The following is a 13,792-nucleotide window of genomic DNA, read 5'->3' on the forward strand; positions in this document are numbered from 1 at the left end:
ACGACTCTCATAAGGGGTGAAGTCAGTATCCGGCTCCATCGCCACTGAGAGTGCGGCCTCCATGGCAGGGTCTATCCCTCCGTCCTCGGATGGCGCAATTTGCTCTGGATTGAAGGCCGGAGTAGTTGCAGATGCGATCTCCCAAACACTGTCCGATGGCATAGTTACGTTATGCTCGTCGTGATTGTGTGGCGCACTTAACATGGGCTCGAATCCGTCGAAGATCAAGTCTCTGCGGATGTCGGCAGTGTAGTTTAAGTTTCCGAACCTGACCTGATGGCCAGGGGCGTAGCTCTCAATCTGCTCCAGATGGCCAAGCGAATTGGCCCGCAGTGCGAAGCCGCCGAATGCGAAGATCTGTCCGGGGAGGAAAACCTCACCCTGGACCGCATCGTTACCGATGATCGAAGGGGCCATCGAGCCTTATGGTGATGGCACAGTGGAACTCTCAATGAAAGCACCAATGTCGGTGTCAAAACCAGCGGATCTCGGGTAGGGGGTCCCGAACTGTGCGTCTAAGGCAGATGGTAACAGGAGGCAGGGGACACGATATTTACCCAGGTTCGGGCCCTCTTGATGGAGGTAATACCCTACGTCCTGCTTGATTGATCTTGATGATATGAGTATTACAAGAGTTGATCTACCACGAGATCGTAGAGGCTAAACCCTAGAAGCTAGCCTATGGTATAATTGTATGTTGTCCTACGGACTAAACCCTCCGGTTTATATAGACACTGGAGGGGGCTAGGGTTACACAAACTCGGTTACAAGGAAGGAGATCTACACATCCGTATCGCCAAGCTTGCCTTCCACGCCAAGGAGAGTCCCATCCGGACATGGGACGGAGTCTTCAATCTTGTATCTTCATAGTCCAACAGTCCGGTCAAAGGATATAGTCCGACTGTCCGGAGACCCCCTAATCCAGGACTCCCTCAAAGTACCTGCAATGTTTGATTCTATTTTTCTTTAAATTTCACTCTGTATCTATGACGTGGATGCGTGTTCTCACGCCCGCCATTTTCCCATCATCAGATTCTGGCACGCCTGGTGGGACCTATTTCTCCCCTCATCTTTGAAATTCCAACATAGCATATGACATGTGACTTCCCATAATATATCTCCCAAGTACATCAAATTTCCGAGGATTAATATATGTTTCCTCTATTTTCACAAGGTATGGAAGGCCAAGTGCAGCAGTTTGTGACCCTTCGCTTCGGTGACCTTTGGATTGATGTGCCAATTGGTCCTATCGTGCCCTCACTAAGTGAAAGTTGGATGACTACTGTCGCATCTCCAGTTGTACCAAATCAAGAAGAAGTCACTTCTCCACCAATGGAGGGGTTCACACCTGTTTTGTCAAAGTCCGCAAAGAGGAAAATGAGGGCTGCTAGAAAGAGGGTTGCTCAGAGTTTTGCAAGAGGGGTTACTCATGCTCCAGTGTCAGTAATGAAAGGAAAGATTGTTGAAGCAGGACCATCCGTCCGCCAGCAGTCCAAGGATAAGGGAAAGAAGTGACATTTGAGAAATCTGAGTTTCCACCACTTGTTTACAAGGGAAAAGAGAAGATGGTGGAGATACCCAACTCCAAGCAACCTGGGAAAAGAGGCGGCGTTGCGGTCATATTGCCATCAGCGTCATCTTCAATGGGAAGGCCCACAAACGCTCGGAATATACTTCGAGCTAATGCTCCTGAGTTTGTCCCCTCACTGGCCCATAAACCTAATGGGGAACGCTTGGGAATAATGCAAAAATGTTCCCTGTAATGGAAGGGAGTGTGCCTTACATCTGGTGACCTCAAAACAGGCCACATAGATCCAACATCTGCACCATCAGTTCCTCTGGTTGAAGAAGCACCCATCTTATGAGAGTCCTGTGAAGGTTCGTTTGATCCAGTGCGACATCAACGACGACAGAGAAATGCCCGTCGATCTTGGATTGATCTTCCAGCTGCCGTAGATCAAGATGCGGCGAGCCGACACCGTTCTCATGTGAGCAAGTCTATCAAGGGGAGATGGAAAAACACTCGTCCAAAGATCCAAGTTCAGAATCCAGATGACTCATATGTTGTTAAATGCATATGTCAAGCAATAAGGTCAGAGCTTCCCGGTGCATCCACATCGCAAAACAATGAGGGTGGTGCCATCATGCGACTGGCGGAGGCCCTGGCCCAATGACCTGAGTACCAAGAATTCATTCATCAACATCCTGAACATCAAGAGTATGTGAACCAAGCTACTCGTGTCCGTTCAAGGAGGGCGGCGTACAAAGAAAGAGAAAGGGCAGTACGGGCAAGGTCTGGGTCAAGCAGAGTCCAAGGGGCGGAACACGTTCCATCAGATGAGGACAGTCGGGCTAAAGTGAACAAGTGGCTATCAAATCCATCAAATGAGGTGGCCACGAGCTTGTCTCCATGGCCTCTCGTTTGTAAACCAATAATAAATCATTCGAGGTGTTCCAAGCAATGCCAGTTGGTGTCAGGGCGGCGTCAGACAAGACCAACGAAAATCCTCCACATCAATACATTTCAAGAGGAAGAAGGCACGCAAAACTGTCGTAGAAGGTCCTCGTCGTAAGACACGAAGCCAAAAGGGTTCAGATTATGAAGAACTTGGGTCCAGCTGTGGTGGGTCTTATAATCCCCTACCGGACAGTACCCCTTGTCCTTCTGAAAATGAGATAGAACGCCGCCATAGTGCAGAGCATACAGAACAAGTCCTAGCCGCGAATGAAACTCGTTCGGTTGAAGAGCAATTAGCCAACCTTATGGCAACACTTCAGCAAAAGGAAGACGAGCTCGCATCCCTTCGAGTTTAGATGAGCAATAACCAAAACAAAGAAAATGAAGGGGATGGTGGTGCAAGTGCTAGTAGCCAACATGGAGGAGCAGGGCTTTACCTGGAGGCGATCCAAAGAATGATCTCTGAAGGGGTAAAGTCATAGTTGATGCAAACTCAGTACTCGATGCGGCCAGGGTATGTTAAGCCGTACCCACCTGATGTGGACCTATTTCCTTTCCCAACAAATTACAGGCAACCGCAGTTTAGTAAGTTCAACGGGAGTGGATCTCCCCATGAGCACATAGCACACTTCCTTGCTGCTTGTCAGGATACAACTAACAACGGAGCACTTCTCCTTAGTCAGTTTGTACAAACATTGTCTGGGCCTGCCTTCACTTGGTACAACAAGCTACCTCCAAGCTCTATAAAAATGTGGGAACAAATGCAAAACTCATTCCTCGAGCGGTTTTATAGCACGCAGAGGACGGTGGGCATAACTGAGTTGACCCAAACTGAACAAGGGTTCAACGAGAGGGCGGCTGATTTCATAAATAGATGGAGAAACCTAAGTCTTCACTACCCACAACCAACTACCGAGCCAGAAGCAGTGCGCATGTGCATGAACAATCTCCGCTCGGAAGTGGCTGTCCAGTTACAAGGAGTGAGGCCCCTCACGTTTGAAGAGTTATCTTCCAAATCCACGGATATAGAAAATTTTATGCAGCTTGTCGCTCGTCGAATAAAAATGACGTTCAAAAAGCCTACAGACAAAGGTGGTCAACGTGAAAAGTTGCCGATGAAACCCAAGTCTGCACAAGCCATGGAGATAACAACGGTAAAACCTCGGTTTCAGCCCGGAAGAGCACCTATAGGGAACCAAGGACAGCGAGATGCACAGGTTGGTAGGAGGCCAACTCTAAGCGAACGACAAAACAGGGAGTACTCTTTTCTTGTAGAAGAAAATGATGACCTTTTCACTGGTTTAAAGGAGTTGAGTCTGATAGAACTTCCCAAGCCCAAAAGGCCGGAAGAAGCTTCAAAATTTGATGATCCAAATTTCTGTCAGTACCATCGCATTTTGGGCCATACACTCAAATATTGCTTTGTTGTGAAGAATATCATCCAGAAAATGATCGATGAGGGGACCATTGATGTGGATCTCCTCAAAAGCATGACAAAGGGAAAGAAAAAGGCTTCAGCAAATGTCACCACCCTCCAAGATGAAGCGGTGAGTTGTGCATCTTCAAATATGAGGGGTACTTATGAGGATGCAATACTGATTTCCGAATATGGTTGTTCTCCTATGTTAATTCCAGGCCTTGCCAAATCACAAGATCAACATAAAGGAGAGGCTCACATTCCCTGCAAAAATGGTGCAACCCAAGATTGGGGGCAACGGCGGTCAAAACGCCATGTACTACCCCTAGTGATGGAAGAAGCTCCTCCTCTGCACTTCACACCAAAGATATATCAGCACACCACGAAGCGCATGAGAGTACCAAGTGAAGAATTCAATGTTCTCACTATTGGTGTGTTTGAGGATGACGGCGAGTATCAGTGCTTCCCTGAAGAAGAACCGTTAGAAGTTGATCAGGTTCATCTTAGATCAGGTCGTCAATTAGCAGACCCTCATCCTCCACCTAGAAAGGAACCAAAAAGTAAGGATGCAGTTCCGAATGATTCGACGGATCCTGCATGTAGGGTGCCAGTCAAGTATGATGTAATCGCACATTTGAAGAAAATACCAGCTATGCTTTCTGTGTATGATGCTTTGTGTCTTTCATCTGATATGCATAAAGCTCTTGTCACGACACTCACGTTTCCTGAAGACTACAGAGTAGAAGTATCTCAAACCGAGGTAGAAGAATCTGAAGTCCTAAATATGACGTTCACAGATGAGGATATGTTGTTAGGCACCAAGAAGCACAACATACCTCTTCTCATGTTCGGTGAAATTGATGTATTGCCAATAAATCGCATAATGATAGATGGTGGGTCAGCTATAAATCTGCTACTATTGCGTACACTCAAAAAGATTGGATATTCCAAGGGAGATTTGAGCAAGTCTAACATGGTTATACATGGATTTAACCAATCAGGACAAGAAGCTATGGGTACCATTTCGTTGGCTTTAAAATTGGATACATTCTCCACATATGTGAAGTTTCATGTGATTGATGCGGCTACATCATATAATGCATTGCTTAGACCCCCATGGTTACATGAGAATCAAGTTGTGCCATCCACTTTATATCAGTGTATCAAATATATAGATCGGACAAGTGATACAGTCAGAATATTTGCTGATAAGAAGCCATTCACTATAGCTGAATCTTTCTATGCTGATGCAAAGTTCTACTTCGAGCCAGTTGATAAGGTGCACAAGCCAAAATCCTGGAAAATACTCGAGTCAAATGTGATAGAAAAGGAGGTCGTAGAATCCTCGTTAAAGAAAAAGACCTATCAGTATATACCAAGCAACCAAAGGAAGAAGGGTGACCCAATATTTCGTGTCATAGACAAATCCCATGACATGAAAGGTACTAATTTCCCTACGCCTTTACCTCCTTTGGTACAATATAGAATAAAACAATCCCAAAAGTACGGCATCGTACAAACGTTGGTGAAAGTGAAAATAAAAATACAACACAAATATCGGTGTTTAACAAAGATGATGAATCTTTACCCATTTCTTTGTATGATAACAGGGTCTTGTACATGATGCAACAAATGGGTTATGACATCGCCACTGGCCCGTCCTTCTGTGATGGCCGGGGACAGCTAGCGCCATTCGGAAAGGTGTTATCTCAAGAACAACTCGAAGCTGTGCACGAAGACCATGTTTAAAAAAATGAAGCATGGGTTAGGATATGATGTTTGCATGGCTTCGGCTGAGTATACGGACAAGACGGAAGCAACTCCACAAATGGAGGATGGCAACCAATGTACCGTGGATGACTTGGAAGAAATAAATATTGGTACGACTGATGATCCTCGTCCAATTTTTATTAGCAAACATTTGTCCAAAGAAAATAAACTAAAATATCATGAGTTCCTGTGTACAAATATAGACGTATTCGCTTGGACTTATGAAGAAATGCCTGAGTTGGACCCAAACATAGCTGTCCATCGCCTTGTTGTGCGAGATGACACCACACCAGTGAAGCAAGCTCAAAGAAAGTACCGGCCTGAAATACTTCCGCAAATAGAAGCCGAGGTTGACAAACTCATAGCCGCAGGGTTTATTAGAGAAGTCAAATATCCCACATGGGTCTCTAGTATTGTACCAGTTAAAAAGAAGAATGGTCAAACACGCATATGTGTAGATTTCAGGGATATGAATAAAGCATGTCCCAAAGATGATTTCCCAATACCCATCTCTGAAATACTATTCAATGCCACTATGGGCATGAAATATTTTCTTTCATGGATGGTTGTTCCGGCTATAATCACATTAAAATGGCACCTGAAGATGAAGAGTTAACAGCATTCCGCACACCTAAAGGCATATATTGTTATAAAGTAATGCCTTTCGGATTAAAAAATGCTGGGGCGACATATCAACGAGCAATGACAATCATCTTAGACGGGTTGTTATATGTGATTGTTGAATGCTATATAGACGACATAGTTGTGAAATCAAAGCACGAACAAGACCACTTGAAACACCTTGAAATAGTTTTTGAGCGTCTCAGGCAACATAATCTAAAAATGAACCCCATGAAGTGCGCGTTCAGAGTTTCCTCTGGAAAATTTCTCGGTTTTGTGATTACAAAAAATGGTATTCAGATCGATCCAGGTAAAATAAAGGCGATTGTTAAGATGCCACCACCCACTAACTTACATGAACTGAAGAGTTTCCAAGGCCACCTAGCATATATTAGGAGGTTTATCTCAAATTTATCCAGGAGATACAAACCTTTCTCACGACTTATGAAGAAAGGAGTCCCTTTTGAATGGGATCAAGCATGCCAAAATGCATTTCTAGAAATTAAGAAATATTTGATAAATCCTCCCGTTTTGGGCGCAGCGATTAAAGACCGACCATTAATTCTCTATACTGCTGCAATGCCTACTTCACTAGGTGCACTCCTAGCGCAAAATAATGATGTAGGAAAGGAAACGTCCCTGTATTATCTTAGCCGCACCTTGGTAGGGGCCGAGTGCAACTATCCAGACATGGAAACAATATGTCTCGCACTGGTGTTCGCTGCACAAAAATTGCGACACTACATGTTAGAACACACTGTACATTTAGTCTCAAGAGCAGACCCACTCAGATATATCTTAAGTAAAATGGTACTCTCAGGGAGACTAGCTAAATGGGTGATGCTTTTGTCATAATTTGACATCACGTATATACCGCAAAGGGCCATAAAAGGCCAAGCTTTGGCTAACTTCCTTGCGGCACATCCGATCCCAGATGATTTCCCTATAGATGATGACTTGCCAGATGAGGATGTATTCGCCATGACGTTACAAAATCAACATGGCAAATGTACTTTGATGGCGCTTGCCGGCAATCTGGGTCAGGCACCAGAGTCGTTTTCATTACACCTAATGAAGGGGTGATCCCATACTCATTTACCCTAACTTCGGCGGTGTCAAATAACTCTGCCGAATATGAAGCTCTTATCATTGGGCTTGAAATAGCAATAAACATGGGGCTCGATACGCTCTCTGTTTATGGGGACTCACAATTAGTGATTAATCAATTGAAGGGGACCTACATGGTAAAGAAACAAGAGTTGTTGCCATATTTCAAAAGGGCGAAAGAGCTTTTAGCTATGTTCGCAGATATAAATATTGAACACATAGTTAGGAACCAAAATGAAAAGGCCGACACCTTAGCTGGTTTAGCTGCTGGTATGTCATTAAAATCAGACGAAATGATGGACATACACATTGAGGAGTGAAGAATACTGCCAATATTTGCTGAAGAAGAAGAAGCGATAGTATCTTCTGCAATGACAGCTGATGTATGTGAAATCGAGGTAGGGGATTTGTGAGCACCATTCCTCAAATATCTACTTCATGGATACCTACCTCTTTATGCTAGCGAAAGATCTATAATTCGCAAAAGGTCAATCCATTACACATGCATCAACGACATACTCTATAGGTGTTCCCATGATGGCATATTATTGCGCTGCCTTGCCGGAAATGAAGCTATGGAGGCCTTAACCGAGGTGCATGCTGGAATATGTGGCTCGCACCAATCAGGGTCTAAATTGCACTACCAATTAAGTCATCTGGGTTACTACTTGCCCACAATGTTTGAGGACGCCACTAAATTTGCATAGAAATGCCATGAATGCCAAGTGCATGCTGACTTTATACATCAGCCGCACGAACCACTCCATACGACAAATATGTCTTGGCCTTTTGAAATGTGGGGAATGTATATAGTTGGGCCAATTCATCCACCATCGTCCAAAGGTCACAAATTCATTTTAGCAGCAACAGACTATTTTTCCAAGTGGGTCGAACTTACACCACTAAAGGAAGACAAAGCGGAGAATGTTCAACATTTTATAAGAACACAACTCATTTATCGCTTTGGTGTTCCTTCTCGGATTATGTCTGATAATGGAACTCCTTTTAAAAACAAACAAGTGGAGAGATTATGCTCAAAGTTTAAGATAGACCATCATTATTCCACGGCATATAATCCTGCCGCCAATGGACAAGCAGAAGCGTTCAACAAAACTCTTTGCAAGCTACTAAAAAAAGTTGTATCAAAAAATAAGCGTGACTGGCATGAAAAGCTTCTCGAAGCCTTGTGGGCTTATAGAACCACAACACGCACGCCGACAGGAATGACACCTTATTTCTTAATATTTGGAGGAGAAGCCGTTCTACCTTTGGAGGTACAGATCACGTCACTGAGGGTCGATATACATGAAAAATTATCGGAAGAAAAATCAGTACCATTACGTCTCGACGAATTAGAAAGACTAGAAGGTAGACGACTTCAAGCTTTGCAAAATCTTGAGGCGTACCAAGCTAGGATGTCTTGAGCATTCGAAAAACGAGTCAAAAGAAGGTCGTTCAAACAAGGAGATCTAGTACTTGCGGTCATCTATCCTATGAATATCACGCGACGGATGAAAGGAAAATTTGAACCAAAATGGGAAGGTCCCTTCATCATAAAAGAGGTTTATTCTAGCGGCGCATATAGAATCATATCACCAGATGGGGAATACTCGCCGGCACCGGTAAATGGGAAATTCCTTAAGCGTTACTATGCATAAAAAAACACTCCATTCCCTCATGAGTCTAAACTGGGCCACATAAAAAAAATACTCCATACCCTCACGAGTCTAAACTGGGGCACATAAGAAAAAAAATAAAATACTCCATACCCTCACGAGTCTAAACTGGGGCACAAAAAAAAATTACTCTAACGACTTACGAGTATAAAGTGTGAATAAATCATTGAGCGTACTCCATACCCTCACAAGTCTAAACTGGGGTACATAAGAAAAATAAAATACTCCATACCCTCACGAGTCTAAACTGGGGCACAAAAAAATAATTACTCCAACAACTTACGAGTATAAACTGTGAATAAATCATTGAGCGTACTCCATACCCTCATGAGTATAAACCGGGGCACACAAATTCACTCCAATAAACTTACGAGTCTAAACTATGGCACTTGGAATATAATAAATAAATTTCACTCCAATAAACTTACGAGTCTAAACTATGGCAGATATTATTTCATAAACTCCAACAACTTACGAGTATAAACTATGATGTAAAAAAATAAATTTAATAAAAATAATATAAACATCAAACATGCATCATAAGCTTAAACTGTTGTACGAAAAATGGTACGTACATACATTGGAATGATAATAAGGCTTCAGGCCATACACAACGATAGTGTAAATAAATAAGATGCTTCAACGTCAAATCTGTGCTAGTCTGCGTACCAGTATATCATATATAAATCTAAAGTTCCCACATGAAGAAATAAAGCACTGATAGATCTGAATTGAAACTGAAGACTGAAAATTAAATGGTTCAAAGTGGAATGATGGATTGAAACGGCAAAAAAAAAACTAAACGAAGTCTACGCCCTCTCAAGGAGCTCGCCAGTTCTGCAGGTTGTTCAACAACTGACTTGCTTCGGTCTTTAAATCTCCTGTCTTTTGTTTAAGGGACAATTCCATTTCTCCCCCTAACCTGAACCCACACCTGGCATTTACCCTTAATTTTCGAGTATGCTTAAGAATTGCCCTCTTCCATCTGGTACCGTTATAGGAATGCCCTTCCGTGCCGTTTTCGTCAGGTCAAAGGGCTTTGACCGTCTCCATGGCGTTTTTTGGACAATTACATCCCTCCTTACAAGTGGGGCCAATCAGTAGTAAAAAATTGAGGCCCACCGTACTGGTCCGCCCTCCTTCAACCTCCCGATGCACAGGGAAACGGAAGAGAGGAGCTCGGGCTCTGGCCATCGTCGCAGACTCACAGCCATGGAGCGCTCCCAGAGGACCATAGCGAGACCGCGACGTCCTGCTGCACCCTAGAGAGATGAGCCCTGCGCTCGGGGGCCAAGCGAGGCGTCGCCCTGCTCAATAGATGCGTGGTCATGGCAGGGCGCCGTCAAGGTCCACCACACGGCCAACCATTTGGAGAGGGACAATGCTTTTCCATGACGAGGGAGGTGCTCTGTCGGAAGGAAGCGCAGAGGGAGGCCCTAAGGCTCGGCATCGACGGTGCACTTCTTCTCTTCCCCAACTCCATCGGCGTCGTCTTTCGTGCATGTGGAAAACGGACTCCCAGAGCTCAAAAATTGCGTCCATTATCTTCGCCACAATTTAATTTGTCTTCTTGCCGAAGGGGTTGGTCCGGGATAGCCCTAATCACGGACGCCCATTTCCTTCTTCCTCAGCTCCGGTCCACCGCCGCTGCGGCCGATCTCCGGCCATGGTGAGCCCTCGGTCTCTATGCCATATTTCTCTCGTTCCTTGGGGTTCCTGAAGTCATTCTTGTCGTTTCTTTCGAGCCGCACGACCCCGAGCACGTCTTCCTGCGAGCTCCAAGCTCCGCCACCCGCTGCCCTCGTCGCCGCTGCTCGAGCTCACTAATGCTCACCCCCCCGGCCACCCCACGCTCTCCGTCCACCTAGGTTCACTCTGGATTCACGCCAGCAGCCTCGCAGGACCACTCTACAACACCTAGACCGCCGGCATCCTCGTGTACATCGCCGCCGTGCCTTCGTGCACGCGCCGGTGTTTAACCACTATCATTAAAAACTTATTTAATTAGCCTAACCCTCTCTGTTAATTATATTAAATTAACCCATGGGCCCTCTAGTAACCCAAAACAGGTAATAAATATCTTAAAGAGACAATGACATGTGGGCACCCAACTCTAATTTGACTAGTCCCTGTTGGCAGGTCTTTATTTTTTCTCTTGATTCGCCCCACTTGTAACGAGGGGTATAATTGTCCAAGAAACGCCATGGAGACGATCAAAGCCCTTTGACTTGACAGAAACGGCACGGAAGGGCATTCCTATAACGGTACCAGACGGAAGGGGGTATTTTTGAGCATACTCAAAAATTAGGGGTAAATGCCAGGTGTGGGTTCAAGTTAGGGGGAGAAATGGAATTGTTCCTTTGTTTAAATTCAGCAAGCCTTGTACGTTTGCCAGCATTGGTATCCTGTAGACTCTTCACCAACTTCTTCTGTTCAGATTGATGGGCATCAAGCTTGTCGGTGTTTTTCCATTTCCAATTTAAGCTTGTGCAAAGTAGCAGTAACCTCTTCAAGCTGGGCCTTCAGCTCTGCTTCCTGTGCCTCCATTTCAGTGCACTTCTTTTCTATGGTAGATAAGTCCTCAATTATGGCCATGGAAACCTCATGGCCAGACTTAATGTTAAGTTCTACTTTAGCAAAAACATGTTCATCTCGCTCAGATTCCCTCGTGAATTCGGTCTGGCCACCCTCCAACTTCTTGGAAAGGTCAATAAGCCCGACCAAAATGGCCTGCACCTTAGCTACCTCAGGCACTTGCGTGGGCAGCGTTTGAGAAACACTCTCAAGCATGATGCATCGCTCAGGATCACCACGGGTAGAGTCGTTTAGTCCTTCGAGGGCTCATTTCACCACGAAATCCGTAGCATCCATAAACGTGTCCTTGACGAAACTGCAGTCCATCTGTGTGCCTTTCCCTGATACAACCATCACCTCAGGGTCTTGTGAGTGGCGAATTTGTTGGTCGCAACCTAAAAAAGGAAGAATCGTGAGAATTTGATGATAATGATGGTTCATAGACACTGCCAATTAAATAAATATTTATAGGTAAATAAACTACCAGGTAAAGTTGACAAGAAATCAAGAGCACTAGGGGTATGGGGCACAACTTTAGTCATACCCGGGCTGGAAGGTGGACGACTTGTGCCACACTCGCCAATGGTATAATCCTCGACGGATAAATTGAAGAGGTCACCAAGGCCATGGTCCTTTTCTCCCGTGAGAACATGGCCAAAATTTTCATTATTAACAGAACTACTAAGTTCAACATCTAATGACCGACCGTCCAAGGTTATTGGTTCAGAAAAATCATATTCTTGGGAAAAATCAAGTTTGCGCTTGAGGGGGAGCCTCTCTTCCTCGTCACCATGAGTGGGCGATAAATTTCTGCGCTTCTGCCCGCCGGTGGCTGGGACAGTTTCCAAAAGATCATCACTACCCACTAGCAATGGGTGAGCAGAGGAAGAACCAATTACAACAACAGACTTTGGTACGCCACTTTGCTGCAGCCACATATATAAAAGGATGATATCATTAGTACTTATTAGTACAACAAAGAAATGAACAAGTTGTACGCAGACCATTAACTCACCTCTTCAGATTTCATGGGTTGAGTAGCGACAACATCCTTAACCTTTCACTTCTTCTATTAAAAGGAGATATAGAAAAAATGAGACAAAGAAAGGAGCAAACGAACTATGGTAGTACCAAATATATATAGATGTATATATCTTAACTTTTTAGAGTTGATTAAAGGTTCATCATTTGAGAGAAAGCCACACAGAATGGGACGCCAATGGACCATGATTCTCTTTCCATTCAATTTGATGGCTGCAATATGTTCCTCCTTACCCCAGGCGGAGACGTCCTTTATAACAACAAAATCATTCTCTGAAAGCTTGCGAGGAACTATGTACTCCTCTCCGCGTTTCAGAAAATTATGATTCAGCAGATTATAATTCAGACCATTCGAGATGCCCGGACGAAGAGTGTTGAATATGTTGTTAAATGGTTGCATAAATCCCATCCACCAGTTGTTCCAGGCCACAAAAGAAAATGCCTCATGCGCATCATTAAGAAGGTACTGGAACTCTCCTTGGTTCGAGCGTAACAAATGCGACCAATACACATATGCAATGCGAGTATCCTCCTTTGTGTACACGCTGACCAATGGAGCATAGGGCACTTGTTGTCTCAAAGTAAGTTGTCGTGTAACTCGATCAGGATGATATGGCTCCGCTATGCAAAGATCATCAACATCAGTAGCACGCCTGCATGGAAGCATACACCGATGTGAAGAAACAGTGAAGGACCTTTGCAACTGATCCATCCCGACTAAGTTCTTTGGAGTATAAGGATTCCAAAAAATATTGGCTCGGTCATCAAAGAAAATGTGTGCCTTAGTAGGACTGAAAGTTATGGGAACCCGAAACATAGTTTCAGCCATGGTTGGTTGCATCGGCAATTGCTTTGTTGTAGAACGTAGTAATTTCAAAAATTTCCTACGCACAGGCAAGATCATGGTGATGCATAGCAACGAGAGGGGAGAGTATGTCTACGTACCCTCGTAGACCGAAAGCAGAAGCGTTTATCAACACGGTTGATGTAGTCGTACACCTTCACGATTCGTCTCGATCAAGTACCGAACGTACGGCACCTCCACGTTCAACACACGTTCAACTCGATGACATCCTCGCCTTCTTGTTCCAGCAAGAGTGGCAAAGTAGTAGATGAGTACCGACAGCA

General features: G+C 44.5%; 2 protein-coding genes across 2 annotated transcripts; one reads left to right on the forward strand and one right to left on the reverse strand.

The window, feature by feature from the left end:
* The first annotated feature begins 1,754 nt into the window (after window positions 1-1,754).
* LOC147974636 (uncharacterized) lies at window positions 1,755-4,204 on the forward strand. The gene is made up of 2 exons (XM_087519526.1): window positions 1,755-4,005; window positions 4,094-4,204. Exons 1-2 carry the CDS (start codon window positions 2,944-2,946, stop codon window positions 4,202-4,204), a joined length of 1,173 nt encoding a protein of 390 aa, XP_087375652.1. The 5' UTR covers window positions 1,755-2,943.
* A 7,686-nt stretch (window positions 4,205-11,890) lies between these two features.
* Window positions 11,891-12,653, reverse strand: LOC147974637 (uncharacterized). Its single transcript, XM_087519527.1, has 3 exons — window positions 12,639-12,653; window positions 12,108-12,549; window positions 11,891-12,018 (listed from the first exon to the last, which is right to left on the reverse strand). The coding sequence occupies exons 1-3, from the start codon at window positions 12,651-12,653 to the stop codon at window positions 11,891-11,893; spliced, it is 585 nt and encodes a 194-aa protein (XP_087375653.1).
* Window positions 12,654-13,792: the final 1,139 nt, after the last annotated feature.

Source organism: Triticum urartu, chromosome 4A, assembly GCF_056163025.1.
Source record: "Triticum urartu cultivar PI428250 chromosome 4A, HENAU_Tu73, whole genome shotgun sequence".
In the NCBI taxonomy this organism is placed as follows: domain Eukaryota; kingdom Viridiplantae; phylum Streptophyta; class Magnoliopsida; order Poales; family Poaceae; genus Triticum; species Triticum urartu.

Bases quoted from the DNA above. Each gene is read 5' to 3' on its own strand.
- LOC147974636 (XM_087519526.1), top strand. From the start codon at position 2,944: ATGCAAACTCAGTACTCGATGCGGCCAGGGTATGTTAAGCCGTACCCA. The intron at 4,006-4,093 runs GTGAGTTGTGCA...TGTTAATTCCAG, and splicing joins CCACCCTCCAAGATGAAGCG to GCCTTGCCAAATCACAAGAT.
- LOC147974637 (XM_087519527.1), bottom strand. The intron at 12,019-12,107 runs GTAGTTTATTTA...TTCCTTTTTTAG, and splicing joins TTTCTTGTCAACTTTACCTG to GTTGCGACCAACAAATTCGC.